Raw genomic sequence first — 24053 nt, 5'->3', positions numbered from 1 at the left:
AAAAAAAAAAACAAATACTGTTGAATGATGATGCACAGAGGAGTCTGTAATCATTGTAATGAATCGGTGGTGTAAAACCGATGTTCTCCCATGTAAACTATCATTCAATTCACAATAAAAAAATTAAAAAAAGATAATGAACTTTGTCCATGAATTTTTAAAGCCCTCTTGTATGTGCTATAGGAGCCCTGGTAGCACTGTAGGATAAACATTGAACTGCTAACCGAAAGACGACACTTTCTGCTCCCATAAATATGTCTGATACTTGGGGCATTTTGTCAGGAGGGACCAGTCCCTGGAGAAGGACTTCATGCTCAGTAAAGTAGAGGGTCAGCAAAAAAGAGGAAGGCCACCAAGGAGATGAATTGCCACAGCAGCAGCAGCAATGGGCTTAAGTGTAACAACAATTATGAGGACGGCACAGCACTAGGGAGTGTTTTCATTCTGTTGTGCATAGATAGGGTTGCTATGAGTTTCAAACTGACTCAATGGCACCTAACAACAACAACAAGACTTACAGCCCTGGAAGCCCTAAATAGGTTCACTATGAGTCAGAATTAGATGACAGGGTTTTGGATTTCATGAGTTATAAATCCTAACCTCTATGCTTGTTGGTATAATCCCCTTTGAATGTGTTGTCTTTGTTGTATTAATGAGGGAGGATTGCTGTTGTTGTTGTTGTTAGGTGCCATCAAGTCAGTACCGATTCAAAGAGACCCTATGCACAACAGAATGAAACACTGTCTGGTCCTGGGCTAACCTCACAATTGTTGCTACACCTGAGCTCATTGGTGCTGTCACTGTGTCAATCCAACTTGTTGGGGTCTTCCTCTTTTTCTCTGACCCTCACTTTACCAAATGTAATATCCTTCTCCAGGGATTGGTCCCTCCTGACAGTATGTCCAAAGTAGGAGAGTCAAAGTCTGGCCATCCTGGTTTCCAAGGAGCACTCTGGCTGTATTTCTTCCCACATGGATATGTTTGTTTTTTTGTAGTCCATGGTACTTTTAATATTCTCCTCCAACACCGTAACTCAGATGCATCACTTCTTCTACAGTCTTACTTTTTCATGGTCCAAATTTTACATGGATATGAGACTATTGAAAACACCATGGCTTGTGTCAGGTGCACCTTAGTCCTCAAACTGACAACTTTGCTTTTCCAAACTTTAAAGAGATCTTGTGCAGCAGATTTGCCTAATGATTTCTTGACTGCTGCTTCCATGAGCGATGATGGTTGATCTGAGCACAATGAGGTCTTTGACAACTTCACTCTTCTCTCCATTTATATGAATGTTATTAATTGGTCCAGTAGTGAGGATTTTTATTTTCTTTACATTGAGATGCAACCCATACTGAAGGCTGTGTTCTTTCATCAAAGGGGGGTTTATTATAGGGTATATCTTTAGTTCTCTCTTGAAATATGTTGTTGTTGTTGTTAAGTGCCGTCGAGTCGGTTCCGACCCATAGCGACCCTGTACAGGGTTTCCGAGGGTGTAAATCTTTACGGGAGTAGAAAGCCTCATCTTTCTCCCGCGGAGCAGCTGGTAGTTTCGAATCACTGACCTTACGATTTGCAGCCCGATTCGTAACCACTACGCTACCAGAGCTCCTTAGAGGCTAAACAAGCAAGCAACAGGAAACATAGGATAAAATAGATGCCAAGTCACATGAGGAACTAAGGAACCAGGAAGCAGAAGCTGAAGAGACAAGGACCTTCCTCCAGAGCCAACAAAATGAGAAAGCCTTCCCCTAGTGTGACATTGTGGGTTAATGCGCTGGACTTCAAAGTCTGTTTAAACCACAAGGTTGGTGGTTCAGGCTCACCAGCCACTCCTAGGAAACCCTATACAGGGTTGCTCTGGTTTGGAACCAACTCAATGGCACTTAACAACAACAAACTGTTAGAAAATAAATTTCTGTTTGTTTAAGTCATATACTTCTGTGCTCACCCACTAAAGAACTAGGACAGTGGCCAAGAAGAGAGGATGAGGGGTAGTCATCCTGCCTATTCCTGTTTCTGGCTGATGGAATGCATGTCCAGGGGAAAGGAAGGGCTTTTTCCTGCTAATCCTAACCCTAATCCTACCCCTGCTATTCTTGTGCTGGCAAGAGAGGCGGTAGAGGGACAAGGTAAAGCAGTATCCTCTCGTCCCCACCAAATGCAGGGATCAGTCAGATGGGGCAGGGAAGAGTGGGGGTGAGACCCTCAAAATTCACCTGATTTTTCTGCAGTAATCCTGCCCTACCCCACAACTATGTGAACCAAGCAGGAGCCAGCCCTCTCTGGGTTACATCAGCAAAAGGCTCAGTTAAGGTACCTGCTGCCCCACTCACTGCCTAGCACAGCAGAAATGCCACTGTCCACCTTATGCCCTGGCGTTCTGGTGTGGTGCTGTGGATTAATGTGCTGGACTGCAAAGTCATCTGAACTGTGAGGTTGGCAGTTCAAGCTCACCAGCTGCTCCTTGGAAACCCTATACAGGGTTGCTCTGGGTTGGAACCGAATCAATGGCACTTAACAACAACAACCTTCTGCCTAGAGTCAAGCTACACAAGGCTCAGCCCTTGAGGGCACTGCCTGGGGGGGGGGGGGCGGTCAATGCAGAGGTAGCCTAGGGCCTCTCATTGCCTTGTATCCCTGAGTAGCTTAGTACCCTCAAATATCAATTCCCATCATTACAGCAAGAGGCAGGAGGTGATGACTAAGTCATTCCAAGCTCCTGTAGAGTGTTCAGCATGAAGCTCCATGCCAGACTCCCCAAGTGTCCAACACTCACCCTCCATTCGGCACATCCAAGCCATCTTCAAATGCACAGGACAAAGCATGAGGAGGCAAGAGGCAGTGCTGAAGGGGCATTCTGCAGGGACAGTCCATGAGAAAGGGCCAAAGTTCCCAGAAATCACAACAGACAGCAGTGGGCACTTTCACTCTGTGGAGTTATACCTGCTGGGGAGGTACTGCTTCTTTCCTGGATTCACTCCCAGCTACCCCCACAGGACCCTCCTCACCCAAAGAAACAGCAATGGGAAGCTGAGCAGCCAGATAGTGAACCAATTACCATTGAACTCATGTGTATCAAAGGAGAACTGTGCTCCATAAGGTTTTCAATGACTGCTTTTTTAAAGGTAACTACCAAGCCTTTCTTCCTGCCTCTGGGCAGACTTGAACCTCCAAACGCTGAGTTAACAGCTGGGGGCGTTAACTGTTTGCAACACCCACGCAATCTGCCAGACAGTTACCAATTACTTTAAAAAGGAAGATAGGGAAGTAGAGAGGCAGGGAGGAAGGAAGGAACTAAATCTTGTATGAAAGGTCAGAGAGAGAACAAGATCTGCCATAGATGCCCTGCCAGACCTAGAGTTCCCAGGAAGTGTGTGTGTGTATGTGTGCCTCTTCTAACTCTGGGGCCCTGAACATTCTGAGTCACAGAAACTGAAAGAGATCCCTGCTGCTGCAGGGAGAACCAAGGATCAAAGTAGGAGGGCTGAGAGGGCAAGGAAGTAAAGGGGAACACAGTGTCCCTCTCCTCCGTAGCCCAGGTCTCAAGTTGGTGGGTCAGACCTGGACCACACACACTGATGGGCAGCATCCAGCTAGGACGTACACAAGGGCACAGCAGCTGAACCACTCCCACCTGGGGGCAAGCTGGGTTCCATGAGATGGAGCTCAATCTTCAATTTCTTATCGGTGAAATGGAGACTCCTGCTCTTTTCATTTCATCCTCAATGACAAACCTCCCACATATGATGTTGTACCCATTTCACAAACAGTAAAACTGAGGCCCAGAGGGCATAAATAAATTTCCTAAGGTCAAAGGGCTTAGGAAAAGCAGAGTTGGAATTTGATGTGTGAACCAAAGTCCCAGGCAGAAGGGAATGAACAACAGGAACAAGAATCCCAGGGTCTCCTGAGTGTGCTGAAGGCACAAGGTTGCAGTGCAAGGAGCTCCAGGAAGCCCAACGCGCAATCTCAACACAGGAAAGGCACTGAGCCTGCTGCAGGGGTTTAGAGTGGCCTCTCCTGGCCCTCAGCTCCCAGTGGGCAGGGTGGCAGCAAGCAGATCAGCACAACATTGGGCTGTGGCATCAGGTTCCATTCACATGACTCAGCTCTCCCTGCCAGGCCCACAACTACTGTGCCCAGGACAGCAGAAGTACTGCAATGCTGCCCCCATCCTCAGGAAGGGTCCAGGCCCCTTCGGGCTCCACTAGCCTCACAGTCTACTCTACCAGGTGGGATGCACCAACAGGGGACTTAGAGAAGATGGCAAAATTCAAGTCCTGCCAGGCCTTCTTCCAGGACAGACACTGAGTCCTTGGGGAAGGACACACACACAAACTATCTTGGCATAGTATTTCAGGGGGGAAAAATAATGTATGGGTCCTGTCCCAGATTCAACAAATGCATCCAATTAATTGGAGATTCTGTTTCCCAATTTAAACCAAGATTCCGCTCATATTCTTTGCCACCAATTTGTCCTTCTTGTTGTTGTGAAGTGCTGTTGAGTCTGTTCCAACCCATAGAGACCCTGTAGAGGGTTTCCAAGAAGCTGATGAGCATGAACTGCCAACTTTGTGGTTCAAACTGACTTTGCAGTCCAGTGCATTAAACCCACAGCACTACACCAGGATACCCCATGCCATCCTCTAATCTCTCCATCTCTTTCTCTGTGAGAGATGGAAATCTGTGCCCAGGTCGCCCCCATCCTGGGGATCTCCAGAGCTTTAGGGACAAGCCAGTTTGTTCAAATCAGACTGCCTTCTGGGACCCCTTGATGCTCCTAGCTATTGTATGATCCTGGGACCACATAGGAGGAAGGTCCTAGTTTCAAAAGTTTCTCTTTCCCTCTCCTTTAGTGTCCCACCTCCTGGAATAGCCAAGGATCCTACACAAACATTCCTAGGTGTGTGCCTGACAAAGGCAGGCCCAGCACACTGAATTTCATTTATGAACATTACAGAACTCATGTTTGAACTTTAGTAGTCACACCAAGTGCCCCTCACCACCATGCTCTTTCTACTTGGATGGAAGGAAGAATAGCACCTGGGAAAAGTTAGGTGGTGTCAAGTGCTACATCCAAGGGGACATAACAGAGGGCCAGGAAAGGAGGAAATCCCAGGGCTTCACTAAGCCTTAGTATTCCCTTCTGTCAAATGAGACTATAATTGGGTCCAGCTCACCTCATAGGTCACCACTCAATGGTGGGTGTGACTACAGTTCTTAGTGAATTATAAAATGCAGTAGAGATGCTAAGAATGTCCTCCCTCCTGGAGCTCCAGGCCCAGCCTAATTCAGGTACCCCTACTAACCCCTACAGGATGTGTGAGTTCACCTTATTTTACTGAAAGCAGGAGTTCAGTCTTCCTAGTTCTCAGGTGGGCACAGTGAAGTTCTGTATACACACCAAAGTTGGTCTAGGTCCTGAGCTCTTCTGCTATACATCAGGTTCCTCTATTGAACTGAATAAATGAATACCTGATGAGAGACCTCTCACCTCTGCCTCCAGACTTGGTACCTCATCCGACATGCTCATTCAATCAGGATCAGGCTCAGAGGTGGGGGTGGGGAACTGCGCTCCTTGAAGATGTTAAAAACCACCATCTTTCAATTTAGCTTTTGCAGCCTATAAGGGTGGGGGGAGCAGTGGAAGAAGTGAACTTTGGTCAATTCCAAGAATCTCTCACAGCCAAGACAAACACCTCAAAATGCAAAAGTCATACTGGGGCTGGAGAATTCAAATAGTTTTTCTGACTGTCCAGGATGTTCATGAGTTATGGAGTCACCTGTCAGGACCCTGCTGTGGGCACTGACACACAGGATGTGGACTCTTCTGGCCATTCCTGAAATGACCCTGCCAGGGAAAAGGTTAGCACTGCAGACTTCTTATTTACTTCTGCCTGGGCCCTCCAATGACCTGTGAGGTAGGAGTTCTTATATTCCATTTTACAGAGGGGGAAACAGAGGCTCAGACAGGATAAATGACTTGCCCAGGGCCATAGTTCCTTCCCCTCTCTGAGAAAGAAAGTCCCTGTTCCAATCAATCTTCCTCACTCTATGTCCCTGGATGTTCTACTTGCCTCTTACCCATTCAATCCCATTTCCCTCCTTGCCTACCTGCTAGGAGTCCTAGGCCATAGTTTACCTCCATCCATGCCATCACCTGTCTCTGCCTTTTGAGACAGTTATCAGTGTGATGGACCCAGAGGGCATGATCTTAGTTGATGCTACCTAAGAGAAACAGGGAGCCACAGGTGGCTGGAGGTGGAGAGGCCCTCTCTGGATTAGAACTGCTCAATACCCAATGGCAGGTGCAGGCCCACCCAGTACCCAAGCATCTTGCTGTAGCCCCAGAGTGAGGCAGAGCTGATCAAAGGGTCCAAAGAAAGTAGCAGCAGCTGTTGGAAAAGGGGCCCAGGGAATAGGGCTGGGAGAGGGCTGACAAATGCCTCTCCATCACACTATCCCCTCTTTCATTCTGGCACCCTCAGCAAAGCTACTCAAGCCACAAGCCTGAGTCAAAATCCAGCTCTCCCTCCCTAGCAAGGGGTGCCCCCCCCCGCCACCAAGCCTCCACCCACACACAACAGCTGCTAATGTCATTACTGTTATCACTACCAGCTGCCATAACATCACCTCTAAGGATCTCCCCCACTGCCAACCCAAGCACAAGGCTGTAGGGACCCTGGGTACCACAGCTTGCTTGTCAGTGCCCACCGCAGGGTCCTGACAGGTAACTCAATGACTTATGAACATCCTGGACAGTCAGAAAAACTGTTTGAATTCTCCAGCTACCTATGTCCAATGTCCCCCTCCTCAGGGTCACCCAGAGTCTGAAGCTTGAAATATGGGGTCACAGAATGTTGTATACCACCAGTCCCTGCAGAAGACAAGGGACAGATCTCAAAGCTCCAGTGAGTCCAGACAACACCCTAGGAAGAAAACTGACCAGCCTAGGGCATATATGGGTCTGGAGGCAGAGTCAGCTTCTCCAGAGCCCACAGTCTTCAGAGCCTTCCCAAGCCTGCCCCCTCCTGTCTTTCTAAAACAAGATTCATCCCACCCACACTCCCCCACACATACACTCTAACCACCCTGAGCAGGCCTTTGAAAGTGCTGTTCCCACTGTCAGAAGCATCCCTCCCTACCCACAAACTGTCTCCTTTATCCTTCAAACACAGCTCCAGCACCCCCTCCTCTAAGAAGTCTTCCCTGACTGCAAAGGTCAGTAGAAAGCTCGCCTATGACAGGCATACCATAAAGGAATAGCTACAGCTGACAAATAAAAAGGTCAGTGCATCCTGAGTAAGGAACAATCCTGTCAGGGGAGAGGGGACTGAGTTCAGGAAGTTGATGCCTGAGATCCAAGGAGAAAATTCCAGCAGCCAGCAGGTGTTCTGAGAGAGATGCCCTGGGGGACTATGAGTAGAGGAAGCTTGGCAGTGATGAGTGCTTCCCCACCCCTAGGACTGTGGCAGCTGCTACCTCACCAGTCACTTGCCCCCTCCTCCCTCCCTGTCTTGCCAGCCATCTCCCACCCTGTGGTGCACACTGCAGAGCCATTCCAAGGAGCAGAGGCAGTGATAGGGGCCAGTTGTGGCCCCAAGCTTGTGTCACAGCTCATCAGGGCACAAATGCTCACCCTCAGGGGTACCATGTCCTGATGTGCCAGAAATAGTGACCCTCACACTCCAAAGCCGCTTCATGTTGTGACCTCAATCCCACCCCATCTGCTATCACCACAGAATCTAGGTCAGACTGGCTGCTGTAGGTACAGGAAGCCAGAGAAGAGGCCTGGGAAAGAGAAAGCAAAAATGTGTCTGAGGATAGCAGCAAAAGCAAGTCTTGCTGGCCCTGACTGTGAAGTTCTCTGTTCCCAAGTCACACTGGTCCCATCTGGCACTCCCTGACCTATCACCTCTCAGTGGAATGTGGATTTCTGTGAATGCCCCTTCTTCAGGGGACCCAAGCCCAATACACACAGAGTATCTTGCCTAAAGCTGGCAGGAATACCCATAGGGCCACCCACTAATCAGAATGCCCAGTTCCCAAGCACCAAGCACTGGAACCACTGGCTCAGGAAAGGCCTTACAAGAAACTTGAGCAATTTGCTCACTGACAGTTTACTGTGAGAAAAGGTGGTGAAGTGAAGCCTGGGCCACAATTCTCCTAGATGGTGGTGGGGTGAGGTGTACATCCCAAAACCCATCCTGAGCCTCCCAGAGTGTGCCAACTATCAGTGCCCAGAACCCTGCCTCTAGTCTGCCACTTCTGCCACCTGTGCCTTGAGAAATGAGCTTCAGATCTGGGTTCAGGGAAGGCATATCAGGTAGAGGTCACAACAGGGAGGTTGCCAAACTGAAGGTGCCAAAGTGACCCTGCTCAGGACTCCCACTCCCCATGGCCCCACAGAGTGAACAACCAGGAAGCCGAGCAATGGGCCCACACTTTGGAATCCCACACCAGCAAGGGTATTATGTGGATGTATGTCTAGCATTGAATAACCACCCAAGAATATTAAACATTTTGTAATACAATAATTTCAAAATAGAAGCATTTTAGCAACAACAGAAATAAAAGTAGACAGGATATAATCTCAGAACAAGTTGCATTGCCTTATATTGCCTTATATTGACTGCTGGTGTGGCACTAGACTTCGAACCACAAGGTCAACAGTTCAAACCCATTAGCTGTTGCTCAAAAACCCAGTAAAGGGTCACTATGAGTGGGAATCGACTTGACAGCACTTAACAACAATATTACATATGGCTCTTTGAAACAAAGGCACACATACAACACACACACACACACACAAATTGTTCTTGTCCACCTTCATCTGAATACATGAACCCCAGTTTGTGAACTTGCATCTGAAAATCTCAGACCCAAAATGCAGGACACACCCTGAAAGGTGAAAAACCACAAGGATATGCTTAGACTTCCAGGTAAGCTTGTTGGGAGACAGCAAAGATCCCAACGCTACTATCATGGAGATTTAGAAGGGCTTAGGGACCACAATCTATCTAAAAATAATGCCCATCAGGTTTCCCAGAGTGCCATGTTATGGATTTATATCTCATTTACATTTCTACACAGCCACTCTCCATGCCTGGCTCATTCAGTGACCATTGTAGAGGAGGCAATCCAGACCTTTTACCAAAACAGACCAACTTCAAAGTCAGGCCTGAAAGACCACAGTCAACCTTCTTCATTTGCTAAATGGGAACCATAATAATCTCACAGGGTTGCAGGAGTGTGAGAAATTTCGCCAAGCACCTGGTACTTACTAGGTAGGCAAATTGTCAGATGCCGTCAAGTCGATTCTGAGTCATAGCAACCCTGTTCACAACAGAAAGAAACATTGCCGGGTTCTGTTCTATCTATCCTCTCCATTACTATACTTGAGCCCACAGTGGCTGCCACTTCATCAATCAATCTCATTGGAGGTCTTCCTCTTTTTCACCAACTCTTCACTTTATCAAGCATGATGTCCTTCTCCAGGGACTGATCCCTCCTGATAACATGTACAAAAAGACAAAATCTCACAATCCTAGGTCCCAAGGAACATTCTGGCTGTACTTTTTCCAGGACAGATTTGTTTATTCTACTGGCAAACCATGGTACTTTCAATATTCTTCTCCAACACCATAATTCAAAAAACTGGTTCTTCTATGGTCTTCCTTATTTGTTGTCAAACTTCCACATGCATATGAGGCAACTGAAAATACCTTGTCTTGGGTCACACAAAACTTAGTCCTCAAAGTTGCATCTATGCTCTTGTATACTTTAAAGAAGTCTTTTGCAGCAGACTTACCTAATGCAATACATCATTTGATCTCTTGACTGCTGCTTTCATAGGTGTTGATTGTGGACCAAGCAGAATGAAGTGCTTGACAAATTCAACATTTTCTCCACTTATCATGATGTTATTTATTGGTTCAGTTGATGGGGAGGGCGATATAAAAGAAGTGGGAGGGCAATACACAAGAATAGGGAGGGTGGCAATAAAGATAGGGGAAGATTTAGGGACTTGTGCATAGGCTAAATGGGACAGAAATAAATAGTGACTTATACACAACCTAAGAATAACAGTGAGCACATACATGGATCGAGACTTAGGTTGAATGGGTAAAGGGGGAGAAAAAAATGGTTTATGTGTTTCACTGTCTTATGAATACTGGTTGTCCCTGCCTACTACTGTAAAATAGACATTTACGGGTGGTTAAGGACTTCATTCTTCTTGGATCAACTATCAACATTCGCGGAAGCAGCAGTCAAGAGATCAGACGACGTATTAGGCAAATATGCTGCACAGGAACTTTTTCAAATGTTGAAGAGCAAAGATATTACCTTGAGGACTAAGGTATGCCTGACCTAAGCCATGGTAGTTTCAATAACCTCATATGGATGTGAAAGCTGGATGGTGAATAAGGAAGATCATAGAAGAATTGATGCCTTTGAATTGTGGTGTTGGAGGAGAATACTGAAAGTGCCATGGACTGCCAAAAGAACCAATAGATTTGTTTTGGAAGAAGTGCAGCCAGAGTGCTCCTTGGAGGCCAGGATGGCTAAGCTCCATTTCTCATACTTTGGACATATTGTCCGGAGTAAACAATCGTTGGAGGATGTCATGCTGGGTAGGGTGGAGGGTCAGAGAAAAAGAGGAAGACCCCAACGAGATGGATCAGCCAGGTGGAATCATTGATGGACTCAAGTGTGGCAGCGGTAGTGAAGTTGGCCCAGGATCGGACATTGTTTTGTTCTGATGTGCATGGGGTCACTATGAGTTGGTTCCAACTCTATGGCACCTGACAACAACAACAATAAATGAATGTTGGGAATTATGACAAAAAGCTTGCAAGCCCACCTTCAGCCTATACCTTATTGGTTTTGCTAAAAGGGGAAACAGAATTTGCCTAGTAAATTAAATTTCTTAAGCCTTTGTAGAGTATGGGGCCTTAGATGGAATTCTGAGCCCTGTCTAGAACCTCTGAGTTGGGACATTCCTATTTGAAAAGACATGCAGACCAACCCAGAAATGCTGGGTGAACAGGAGATTCTTATTGAAAGAAAGGGCCGCAGGATAAAAACAAACTGCTTGCCTGTTTGAGATTCAAGCAAGCTGTTTGCTTTGGATGCATCAAGGCAAGAAAAGTCAGCCGATCAGGGAAAACCCCTTTCTAGGACTGAAAGTTAAAGGAAAACCATGAGCAGTCTCTAGTAAGCTCACTGGTGACCACTTGGGTCTACTTGTGAGTGGAAGATGGGGGAAAAGCAACAATGAAGTCACAGACTGCGTTTGACCATGTTTCATTGGAACCCGTTGACCTTGAGATGAGAGAAAGAGAAGGAAGGGCTGGTTGGTCTGAAGTTTAGGGAAATGTGTGAACTCCTGAGCCCATGAGCTGAGACTGAAGGGGTCAGCTGGTCTGAAGTGCAGGGAGGTGTGAGTGAACTCCAAAATTTGCAGCTGGTACTATTAGGTCTAGCTTCAATGGCTAGGGCTAAGCAGACCAGAACCCAACCAGATAAAGATAAAGATATTTCTGAATGAGTGGGGTAAGGTAGAATGCCCACTGATTAGTTTTCCTATTTTCCACATGGAAAATAGGAAAGGGGATGGAAAGTGAAGGAATGAAAAGGGATGGAAGATAACAGTAAAAGGATTTTAAGATTCAATTTAATTGTTAGCAGGATTAATTGTGATTGTCAAAACTGATTGTAGAAGATGTGTAACTAAAAGGGAGGAGTATCTTTAATTTCAGGAACAGATGATCCCAGGACCATTAGTAAGAAAGAACATGAGTGGAGAGTGAGATCCCTACCTAGAAAAGCAGTAACAGCAGAAATGGTGGAAGAGGCAGAAGACAAGGTGGCAAGCAGAGACAGAGCAGTTACAGTCTCTAGTCCCATGGTTGTATGCCTGTGGGCAGGAGGCTGGCTTGCAGAATGTACCCTTTGGACATTCATTTAAATATATATATTTAAATGAATATATATATATTTTTTGTTTTGGATGTGAGCATCAAATATTTTTGCTTTGTTCATTTGTGAACCAACTCCACAGCACAAAACAATAACAATGGGGAACCACAAGGAATAAGTAGGATAAGAGGGGATTGTAATCATTGCGATGAAACAAAGTATATGATTTGTTGAATATAAAGCTGATGATTTTATCTATAAATGTTCACTCAATTTCCAACAAAAAGTTGGAACAAAACAAAATACCTCATAATACATGCATGAACCTGAAGGACGATATGTTGAGTGAAATTGTTGTTATTGTTGTTGTTATGTGCTATTGAGTCAGTTGACTCATAGCGACCCAGTGTAGGGTTTCCAAGGAATGCTAGTGAGTTTGAGCCGCCGACCTTTTCATTCAAACAGACCTTTTGGTCCAGTACTTTATCTCAAAGTGCCACACCAGAATTTCTGAGTGAAATTAGAATATTGTATAACATCACTATTATAAAAAGAACCCCCACCCAAAAAAAACAAAGAAGAAATGGAAGCAAATACTGGAAGAGATTGTAATCGTTGCAATAAAACGATGGTGTAAAGCCAATGTTCTCTCATGTAAACTATCACTCAGTTTACAATAAAAAAAAAATTTTAATTACAATAAGGTCAGACATAGTAATAAATGTTAAATTCAAATAATTTTTTTTTAAGTCAAGAAAAGATTTTCATGTTAAAACAAACATGCTCTGATGGTTAGAAGGGGTTAGGAGACTAATTCACTGGCTAGAGGGCAGACATGTGTTTACTTGGGTAACAAGGAAGACAATATACAACAAGAAGGAAACCAGCAAAAGAAAGATGAAGATGGGGAAGATGCAGGAATGAGTGTAAGAGTTGAAGGGAATAGAAGTAAATACTATTTATACACAAACACAACAACTGTGATCTACAGGTAGATACATTCATAGATATACAGGCTGAACAGGTAGAGGGAGAGTAGAAAAATAACCACTAACATATATATAAAGTTTGATATTTGTATATGGATTTGCTCTTTGTACCTTTGGTATTTTACCTTAGCTGCAAACATACCTACGAGTGTGGTAGAGCATACAGGGGCAAAGTAATGAAAACTTCTTAGACATGACCCAACACCTTGAGGGAATGAGTTGCTGGGCCTAAGGATTCAGGATCACAGTTTCAGGGGATACAATGATCAACCGGCAAAACATAATCCACAAAGACAATGTTCTACATCCTACTTTTATAGGTACTAACTAGAATCTTAAAAGCTCATGAGCAACCATTTCACGTGCAAATACCAGTCTCTCCCAGTGCGGGTAAAAGGAGAGTGATGAAAAGTAAAGATGTTTAGGTGTGGCGCTGTAGGATAAGCACTGGACTTCAAGGTTGATTTGAATTGCAAGGTTGGTGGTTCAAACTCACCAGCCACTCCTTGGAAACCCTATACAGGGTTGCTATGAGTTGTAATCAACTCAACAGACTTAACATCAAGAAGAATCAATAAGTCCAGTGAACTAACAGAACACGTAAACATCAGTCTCCACAACCCTGAGACCAGAAGATCTAGATGATGCCTGACTACCACAACCAACTGTTCTTAAAGGAATCACAGTAGAAGGCCCTGGTTACGGTGGGAGAAAATGCGGAACAAAACTCAAAAATTACAAAAAATACCGGGCCAGAAAGAGACTGGAGGAGCCAAAGACCCTTCAAATATGGAATGTAATTTACCCTCATCGCCCAATTTTCCGCCAAGCAATAGCCAGGGGGACAACAACACTAGAAGGTATGCTTACTATGGAATAGTCATTCATTATACATCAAAGGGCAGCATTCACCTAATGCCAAAGTGCAGAAGGATTAGGAGTGCGGGTGGAATGGAAATAAGAATCACAAGGAAGACAAGGGGTAACTGATGTTACATGGAGGGGACGACAGTCATTGAAATGAAACAAGGTATAATTTGTTGAATGTAAAACTGATGGCCAGCTCTGTAAACTTTTACTCAATTCATTATAAGAAGTTTAAAAATTAAATGGATAAGTGAACACAAGAACAATTTAAAATAACAACAAATAGGCGGCTTAGAAAAACACAAGAATAAGCACTCCTCCTAGGTGCCCCCTCACCTAGAAACCAGAGCCTCCAAAACAGTCACGCCCAATCCCCCTCAGTGTCCTGAAAGTAGTAGTGGGCACCCACTCTTAACCTTCACTCCTGAATCCTCCACATGAGCAGAGGGCTCACACCTCTTCATCCCCATATCCTCAATCCCTACACATGCATAAAATATAGTGAGTGCTCAACATTTGTTGCCTGAATGAATGAGTGAATAAATGAATGAATGAACGAACCCATCATTAGTTTTCCAATAGTGAAAATGAAGTCCAGGAAGGTAAAAAATCTGATCCAGGTTGTGGAGTTTGTACACAGGAGAGTTAAAATTCCAGTCTAAGTCCTCCTCATACACACACACTTACACAAAGAAAGACTATGATACATCATAAGCCCTGATCAGCTATCTATAGAGGCCTGTAATGGACACTCCCCAGGAATGGGAACAGGAGAAGGACAGCTCCCAGTGTGGGCTCACCATATTGTCCTGCTCTACAAAGCAGGAATTAATAACAGTTACCATGCACCAGACATTTGGGCACCAGTAGGATAGAGGAACTATCCTATTTAATACACAAAGAAACTGGACTCAGGAAGATCCTGCCACTGTCCAGGGTCCCATGACTTGCCAGGGAACACAGGACTGTCTGCCTGCAGAACCCACTGTTCCTCTGCTATTTCTCAACACAGTGGTAGGCCCTTGTGGCCTTCTGTCATGTGACAGGACCTAGAGGTTTCTGGAATTACATGGAAGACAAACCCTCTGGGAAATGGTCCTAGGTTAACACAGAACATATGCATTCTCCTCATTTTGTCCGATTCACACAGCTCATAAGTGATGACGTGGGCCTAGAACCTCAGGCCCTGCCTCCTAGTCTAGGGGCCAAGGGCACAGTCCAGAGAACAAAGTGAGAAAAGATGACTATGTAAGGATTATCTATGAAGATGAGAAGGAGAAGCTTTAGTTTCTCTGTAAAGCCATGTGACTCAGGGATTTCCACAACAAAATTTCCACATGAAAATGCCCCAGCCATACTTCACCACCCCTTCTCTTGTGCTAATTTGGTGTCCTCAGTTCTACTGACACCCCTTGGCCCTACGTGGAAGCTTTTCTCCTTCCCCCATACTCCATGCAGTTCAATGGTTCACCCTCCTATGATGTTCTGAGTTAAACAGCCTTTCCTCATATGGAGCCTTACTCTCCCTGGGCCCATCTCTGGCCAGGGCCCACTGGGGCTCAGGGAAGCTGGGGACCCATGCTTCCACCACTCCATGCCCACATTCCATAGCCAATGTCCACAAGAACCTGCATGAAGCCAACTCAGGGGTCTTCTTCCAGTAGGTGAGAGCAACCACTACATAAATTACTGGGCTTGGAGAAAAGTGCAGTGACAGCCTGTGCAAATCAGAGGAAAGAGAGACAGAGGAGGGAGACTCAAAGAGGGGCAATAGGAAAGAGTACCATGGGGATTAAAGACAGAGAAAAAAGACAAGTACTATAGTCACCCAGAGACTAAGATGGAGAAAGAGAGCTGGGTGAGGGGTTGAAGAATACGGATGGAAGGAGCAGCTTTTAAATCCAGTCTGATAGTGGGGCAGTTCCATGCACAAAAATCAATAGGCAAGGCTTCTAGGCAGAGGGAAGCATCTAGATCTAAGAATGAGGTAAAAGGAGCCTGGGGCTTCACAGACTCTCAAAGCCCCAGCTCTATCACTTGGGTGTACTGTGACTTAGGCAAGTGGTAGGCCTGCCTGAGCCCCAGTTCATCTTCTGTTAAAGGGGACAAGAGCAGCATCTTAGGTGCAGTGTGGCTACTATTACAGTTGAAGACAAGAGTTAGTTCATGTAAAAGTCTGGCTTATCCTGGGTCGTGTCAGCTTCCTAGATTCAAAGCTAATATGGCTCCTGTGAAAGGACATCTTGCCCACCAAGATGAGAATAGTGTGATTCAGTAAGATTTATGGCCACATGTCAAGGTTCTATAAATAATTACCATTTTGCCTTCCCTTTGGTGAGTTTCTGATAGTATGTCAGGCACTGTGCTATTCACAGGCAGTCCCAAGCCCTTGTCCCTACCAGCTGGTCCCCACCACTGTCCACTTTGTACTCCTTCCAGCATGTTCTGGGGATGGCTTGGAGGAACAGATAGAATGCACACTTCCAGCACTGGCTAGGGCCTTCTTGTGTTTATCACTGTCCCAGCTCTGTCCGAACAAGGCTCAGCCTTCCATGCATGCTCTCTTAGGATTTCTGGTGGTGGGTCTTAAGAGCAAGCAGGCCAGATTCCAATCACTCCCTCCCAGCTGTCCAACATCCCAACCCCCAAGGAGACCAACCCGCCAATCTCTAATCCTCTCTGTCATCTGACCTTGGCTCTACCCTAAGTTCGCTCTGCCAGGCCATACTTGTGAGGCCCAAAAATGGACACAGTCATTTATAATAGGCCCAATCAGCCCAACGCAATGGGAAGATGATCTCATTGGTGCTAAGGACCAGGCTACAAGCACCACTCTGCACTTGGCATCCTAGACGTGACTGAAGGCAGGAATTAAGGAGAGCAGTGGCATGCTGGCAGGTCCATGTGGTCCTTCCAACTCACAATGTGACCAGAGGCTACAGGGTCTACAACAATAAAGGCCTTTCAGGTTAGAATCATGTCAGCCCTCTGCAGACCTGCATAGTAAGCTTAGCCCAGAACATAACAGGCACACAACCTATGTCCAACCAATACTTAAATGAGGGAAGGCAAAAGTAGTTCCCAGCACCAACCAGCACACCCACAGGTCTGCATGAGGGCTTGAAAGCCAAGCCCCAAAATACTGAGGGCCAGGTAAATGCTGATGGTGGTCAAAAAGGATCTGCCCCTATCCAGGAGTATCTGGATGGAGACAGGAGGGTACATAGGTAGTAAAGAAGAAATGTGATCCAGGATTTCATGGAGAAATGCACTTGAACTGGGGAACAGACTAACACCTACAGGGTCCTATGGCACCAGAGAGCAGGCTTCCACTGAGTTCACTGCCACCCTATGTCTTAGAAGATGTTTGTGCTTAGGGGAAGAGGAAAAATGAGAGATTGGGCCCACCAAAGCTATTGCTTCTTGGTCAGGAAATACCTTCCAATGGCCCAAGTTAAACAAATTGATAGTACAGGCTGAGTACAGTGTGAGGAATACTGGTAAGTCACAGGGCAAAGTCAGCACAACTTGACCAAGGTGAATACAGACACTAAGAAGTTCATAATAAAAAAGGAACAATTTCTGTAAAAGCTTTAACATTTTTGCAAAAAGCAGTGAAAATAAATATGTGTATGGTTACATAGGTAGATATGGATGCTTGTTTTTATAAGGTGCTGTCAAGTCCTCACAACCTCATGTACAAGAGAATGAAGCATTACCCAGTCCTGTATCATCCTCACAATCACTGCTGTGTTGGAGCCCACTGTTGAAGCTACTGTGTCAATCCAGGGTCTTTTTCACTGACCCTCTACTGTGCCAAACATGATGATATCCTTAAAGTCTCACCATCCTTGCTTCCAAGAAGCATTCTGGTACTTCTTGCAGAACAAATGTGTTCTTTCTTTTGACAATCCGTGGTATATTAAATATTCTTTACCAACACCATAATTAGAGGCATCAATTCTTCTTTGATCTTCCTTATTCATTGTCCACAATTTGCAAGTATATGAGGCAATTGAAAATACCAAACCATCCCTTGGGTCCGGTGCACCTTAGTCCTTAAAGTGATATCTTTGCTTTTAAACACTTTAGAGAAGTCTTGTGCAGCAGATTTGCCCAATGCAATATATCATTTGATGTTTTGGCTGCTGCTTCCATGGGCATTCATTGTGGATAAGTCCTTGACAACTTCAATCTTTTCTTCGATTATCATGATATTACTTATTAGTCCAGTCGTGAGGATTTTTGTTTTCTTTGGTTGAGGTGTAATCCATATGAATGAAGGCTGTAATCGTTGATGTGCATCAGTAAGTACTTCAAATCCTTTTTAATATCAGCAAGTGAGGTTGTGTTATCTGCATATCCTGATGCCACATTCTTCTTCATACATATATATATTCCAACTTCTCAGATTATTTGATCAGCATACAGATGAAATAAGTATAGAAAAGGATACAACCCTGACACCTATCTTTCCAGATTTTAAACCACTTAGTGCCTCTTCTCTTGGTCTCATAGATATAGATGCATATGCTTACAGATATGCCTATATATGCATACACATTTACTTACATATTCTTTTACATATATATTTTGTTGTTGTTGTTGTTGTTGTTGTTAAGTGCCATCGAGTCTATTCCGACCCATAGCGACACTGAATAGGGTTTCCGAGGAGCAGCTGGTGAGCTTGAACCACTGACCTTGCAGTCTGGCACATTAACCCACAGCGCCACATCAGAACTCATATATATATACAGTGCCTCTGCACAGAGTTTCCAAGGAGTGACAGGTGGGCATCCATATGAAGGAGAATGTAGCATCAGGATATACAAATAATACAACCTCACTTGCTGAAAGTGAAAAGGGTGAATTTGAAGTACTTACTGATGAACATCAAAGACTACAGCCTTCAGTATGGATTTCAACTTAACATAAAGAAAACAAAAATCCTCACAACTGGACCAATAAGCAAAATCATGATAATCAAAGTTGTCAAGGATTTCATTTTACTTGGATCCACAATGAATGCCCATGGAAGCAGCAGCCAAAACATCAAATGATGTATTGCATTGGACAAATCTGCTGCAAACTACTTCTCTAAAGTGTTCAAAGAAAAGATATATTTTCAATTACATATATAGGAGTCCTGGTGTGGCACTGTAGGATAAAGCACTGGACTGCTAACCTCAAGGCCCACCAGCCACCTCTTGGAAACCCTATGTAGGGTCACTGAGTCAGAACCAACTCTACAGCACTTAACAACAATGTTTATCCATAAAGGTACATACAAGTAAATGTGTATTTGTGTATAGGTGTATCTGTAAGCCTATGTAAATACATGTTTATGTGTACTGCATACATAACCACAAAGAAGGCAGCATTACAGAGACTTCCAAACAACTCACAAAATTGGTTTCCTAGATTGGTTTACTAGTCTCAGGGGACAACTAAGTCAATTGGCATAATATAGCTCACAAAGATAATGTTTTATATACTAGTTTGGAGAATAGTCTGGAGTCTTGAAAGTGAGCAGTCATCTAAAATACAACTATTGGTATCTACTCACATAGAGCAAAAGAGATGGAAGAAAATCAAAGGTTCAAAGAAGAAACAGTCCACAGAACTAACAGTCCATATGAATCACAGCTTGAGAATTAGCTGGGTCTCATCAAGGATACAATAGAGGTCATGGACAGAATGGGAGAAAATAACATAGAACAAAACTCAAATTGAGACTAGAGGAACCCCTGAGATAACCTTTGAACTTGAAATTGAAGTTATTTCTGCAGGTTACCTTTCAGCCAAATAATAGATTGACTTATAAAGTAAACAATATCACCCTTGAGTAATGTGCTCCCTTAAACAATTAGCAATATGCGACCAAATGCAATGTGCGACCAAATGGTCAAAAATTACCCAAAAACAAACATGAGAAGGCAAAGAGGGGAAGGGAAGCTAGGGAAGCTAGATCAGAAAGAATGGAAATAAGAATGCTAACACATTATCAAAATTGTAACCAATGGCATGGAACAATTTGTACAAAAATTGTTAGGAGAACCCAAGTTGCTGTGCAAATTTTCACCTAAAACACAATAAAATATATTTTTAAAAAAAGACACAGTTACAGGGACAATGCTTCAAGTTGGACAGACATGCGCAGGCAGCATATGAGTGGGCAAAGGAGAGCTGTTGATGTGGTTTGAGGTATCAGGCTTCCTGGGAGGGGAACCCCAGCTGGGACAATAAGGGAGAGGGTGGAAGGAAGGTTACTTTCAGGGACTCAGCCACAAGTATTGAATAGTAACAGCCCTTGGCCAAAGCCAGCATCCATAGTTGAACAGCTGTCAATCAACTGCCTCTGGCAATCAATGGGACTGGGAAGAAAGGAACAGCAGCCTAGTGGGGTCAGTGATGACACAGTCATTTACATGAAGGTGATACAATCCATGCCTGCTGCCCCCCAGAATGACATCAAAGATGATACTGCAAAGAAAAGGCAACCAGAAAAGTCAATCAGGGCAAAGGGGACACACCAAGATCATGCTGGAGATAAGAAGGCATAAGACCTAAGTGGTGTGGAGGTAAGGCACTTGTCCCATTCATTTTCCTTGGCTCCAAAGAAGCAGCAGAAAGCCCCAGACGCAGGGGCTCTAACTTCACCCTCTCCCAGAGCAAGGACCTAGGGCTGGTCAGATTCTGAACTTGGTTAAGGGCCTTTCCTGACACACATGCCCCCACCTCCTCATCGAAACCACATAGATGAGCAGCAGAATTCTCAGAGAAGCAAGGAAAGCTCAAGCCGCCCCCAACATCATCACGTGCCTGCATCCTCTGGAAGTGAGTCGGTTCCAGCTACAAAAGGCATTATTTATAAACAGCCACAAGGCCTGACGGTGGAAGGCCTCAGGTTCTCGGGTATCCACCAGCAGTACTACAGGTGAGGGAGGGGGCAAGCCCCGCCCCTTGGCACTGTCAGAGGGGAGCGGGGGCGGGGTGGCGGGCGGGAGCACCAGATCCCGCAATCTCAGATTTCATAGTAAGAGCCAGCAGGGGAAGTGGCGTCAGCAGCTGGCGTGATCAATTCAATAAATCAGAGGTAGCTGGGAAGGAAAGCAGGGCAGGAGCCGACCCCGGCCCCCTAAACTGGCCCAGTTGCCCCGGGGAGCCCATTGCTGCACCCAGCACAGAGTCGCAGTCCATGCCGAGGGGTAGGGTTTCCTGCGGGCCGAGAGTCGAAGGGTAAGGATACCCTCCTCGGCATCCTCAACACCCTTCCCCAACTAGCCGCTGTCCTCTGAGCCAGCGCCCAGCCCTGGGACTGGGAGTTCCCAAGCCAGAGCCGCCACCCAGTCCCTAGGCTCCAGAACCCCAAAACCCATGCTCAGGCGCAGGCAATTCCTCTAGACACAGGCGGCTCTCTAATTCCGATCTGGTAGAGGGGGAGCTCCAGGCTGCCAGCACTGCTCGGGAAAGGAAATCCGATCTCCCTACTTCTGCCCGCGGGCAAAGAAAGTGAAAAGGCAGGTAGAAAGTATGGAACTGAGGGCACAAGGGAACAATCAGGAGCCAAGAGCATCAGCTACCCCCAAGCACCAGAGGCAGCCGGGAGTCCCAGCAAAGTGGTAGGGTTTAGGGAAGCAAGATTTCCCCCAAAACCGCACTGGGTGCTTCCGGCTCACGTGTGGGCCTGGAGTGCTAGAGTCCCACTTCACCTCCAGCTGTAGGCCCTCGACCTCGCGCCAGCGGGAAGAGCTCCAGAGCGAGGACCGCGTCTCTGACACGGTGTGGAAAAGGCACAAAGCGGTCGTAGGAGAGGAGGAAAAAAAAGAATAGCTGCATTCTCTCCCATCCCCGCAGGAAATGTTAAGACGTAGGACACGGGCAAGAAAAGGCACCGCAGCCTTGGAGCCCCCGAAGGCCTTGTCCGCGGTCGTCCAAGTGAGGACCGGCCTGCGGGCTGGGGTGAAGGGCAGATAGCCAAGGTTTCTGCTTGCTCACCTTCTCCTGCGCGCGGGTGAGCTTCTTCTGCACGTTGCTGGCGATCTTCCCTGCTGTCACCCCCTTGCTGCCCAGCTCAGCCATCGCGACACTGGCCTCGCCCTTGGCTGGCTGATATCACGCAGGGAAACTGTGAACGCAGTGTCCCAGTCCCGCCTCGCGCCCAGCTCCGACTCTGCTCCACGCCGCGCACTCGGCCAGCGCCCGGACTGACGGAGGCTGAACGTGCGCCCGCCCGCAAACGACGCGAGGATCGAGGGAGGGACGCTAGGAGGCAGGGAGGAAGGGGCGGGCCTCAGGCGACGGTCAGAGCCCCCCGTCCTCCCCCTCCGGTCAAGACACTGCCTTTTAAAGGGCCACTCCCGACACAGGAACCGCACCGCTGGCGAGGAGATAGCGGCACGCTGGGGCAACCCCGGTTGTGGCAAGCATGATTTCTGCAAAGCTCGGGTGACGCTGTCCTGGGGCGGGGATTAACTCGACATTCCTGGGTCCAGCGCTGCCACGGGCCTGGCACTTTCGTCCTCCTCACAAGTAAGAACTTTCTGCAGCGCAGAAAAGAAAGCAGTCGCGCGTAGGTGCGGTCTTTAAAAAATCAAACATGCAGTGCAGAGCACCGTTTGGTACACGCCCCAGTAATCTGTGGGCTTGGACTCGGAGGGTGCTGCCAGAGTCTGTCTCCTTCCTTGCTCATCGCTGAACCTAACGCACCTCCTCCTCCCATCCTGATTGCTCACTGGTCTCCACTTGGGTTCTCTGAGCATCTCTGGGGCATCTCAATATCTCTACCTAGACTCACGCAAAGAGTACCATCTTCCAGTTTGCTAATAATTATTGTTGTTGTTGTGTGCCGTGGAGTCGATTCCAACTCATAGCAACCCTTTACAGGGTTTCCGGGGCTGTAAATATTTACGGGAGCAGAAAGCCTCGTCTTCTCCCGTGGAACAGCTGGTAGTTTCAAACTGCTGGTCTTGCGGTTCGCAGCTCGATTTGTAACCACAGCTTCTTGCTAATAATTGCAGAAAGCCTCATCTTTCTCCTGCTGAATAGCTGGTAGTTTCGAACTGCTGACCTTGCGGTTTGCAGCCCGATTGGTAATCATACGCTACCATAGCTTCTTGCTAATAATTAATAACTATTAATTATTAATCACCACACCCTAGCATTACTAAGTGCTTAGTATGTGTTAACCATTGTGCTAAAGGTTTTGTCTACAGCATCCTCACAAGGCAGGCACTATTATTTTCACTTTACAAATGAAGCATGGAAAGACTTAGAACTTGGTCTGTGAGTCCACATCCCAAGGCCTTTAACCACTAGACGTTGGGTGGGCTCTTGGTTACAAGAGGGGAAAGGATCAATGATCCTTTAGTCATAGTCTATTAGTTTATTATTAATTGCTTCGCCAACAGCCGATCTCAAACTTCTAAATTAATTTGAATTAATTATTCAGTCCACTGATCCCTTCCCCACTCCGTAGATATGGCAGGTGTTGTGAAGCACTTTGCTGACCTAGAAGTAAGGGACATGACTGAGTTGAGCAGTAGAAGCCCTACTGAGGATGCCTAAACATGTCCAGTGTGAATACAGAAGGCAGGGTGGGACCTAGTGGACCACACAGATCTGTCTTGGGAGAGGGTTTCCCTAGAGGGTTCCTGAAGAAGGTGTTCACCACCAAAAAAGGGCTTTTGCAGACCAGACACCAAGCCCCTCATATAAGTAGGGGAACCAAGGTCTGGGAAAACAAAGTTCATCCTGGGTTCTGTAACCAGCACACTCTTCCCTCTACCTGGAAGGCCTTCCTATCCTTTCTCTGCATATTCTTACTGATTGGTCCTGTCACCACTCAGCACTGAGTGCCATGATCTTGTCCTATTATTGTCCCAATTTTGTAAAAAGATGACTGAGGTTCAGTAATTGTATCATTGCTGAAGGTCACATGTAAAGCAAATGACAGCAGAGAGTCAGACCAGGCCTTCCTGCATGAAAGCCTTCAGTGCTGCACTGAAGTACTTCCCAGAACAAACATCAGTCAGTGCACAAAAGCAGTGGTATCACTAGCAGAGTGCAAGGGTTGCAGACTTCACCAGGTGACACTTTCAAAGGTGATGACCAAGATAACGGTCTATAAATTTTTTGTGCAAGTCTTCAGCAGAAAGGTATTATTTTTTTTATCCCTGTAGTTAGTTATAATGATGGACTCCTGGAGTGGCGCTGTAGGATCAGCACTAGACTTCGAACCACAAGATCGGCAGTTCAAACCCACAGCTGCTC

General features: G+C 46.1%; 1 protein-coding gene across 12 annotated transcripts in view; it reads right to left on the bottom strand.

The window, feature by feature from the left end:
• The window catches only part of BIN1 (bridging integrator 1), a 130117-nt gene extending 108171 nt beyond the window's left edge, over positions 1-21946 (bottom strand). For 4 of the 12 annotated variants that reach the window (XM_006876578.1, XM_006876571.1, XM_006876577.1 and 1 more), the window contains exon 1: positions 21780-21907. In XM_006876578.1, coding sequence (XP_006876640.1) covers positions 21780-21863 — 84 coding nt within the window. In that variant the 5' untranslated portion in view covers positions 21864-21907. Of the gene's footprint in view, positions 1-21779 lie in introns of all 12 variants that reach the window. The other 8 variants (XM_006876568.1, XM_006876570.1, XM_006876569.1 and 5 more) reach the window with 5 other exon arrangements.
• Positions 21947-24053: the final 2107 nt, after the last annotated feature.

This window comes from Chrysochloris asiatica, unplaced genomic scaffold, assembly GCF_000296735.1.
Source record: "Chrysochloris asiatica unplaced genomic scaffold, ChrAsi1.0 scaffold00392, whole genome shotgun sequence".
In the NCBI taxonomy this organism is placed as follows: domain Eukaryota; kingdom Metazoa; phylum Chordata; class Mammalia; order Afrosoricida; family Chrysochloridae; genus Chrysochloris; species Chrysochloris asiatica.
Note: the sequence above shows the minus strand (reverse complement) of the source record. Positions and strands in the feature narration are given on the sequence as shown.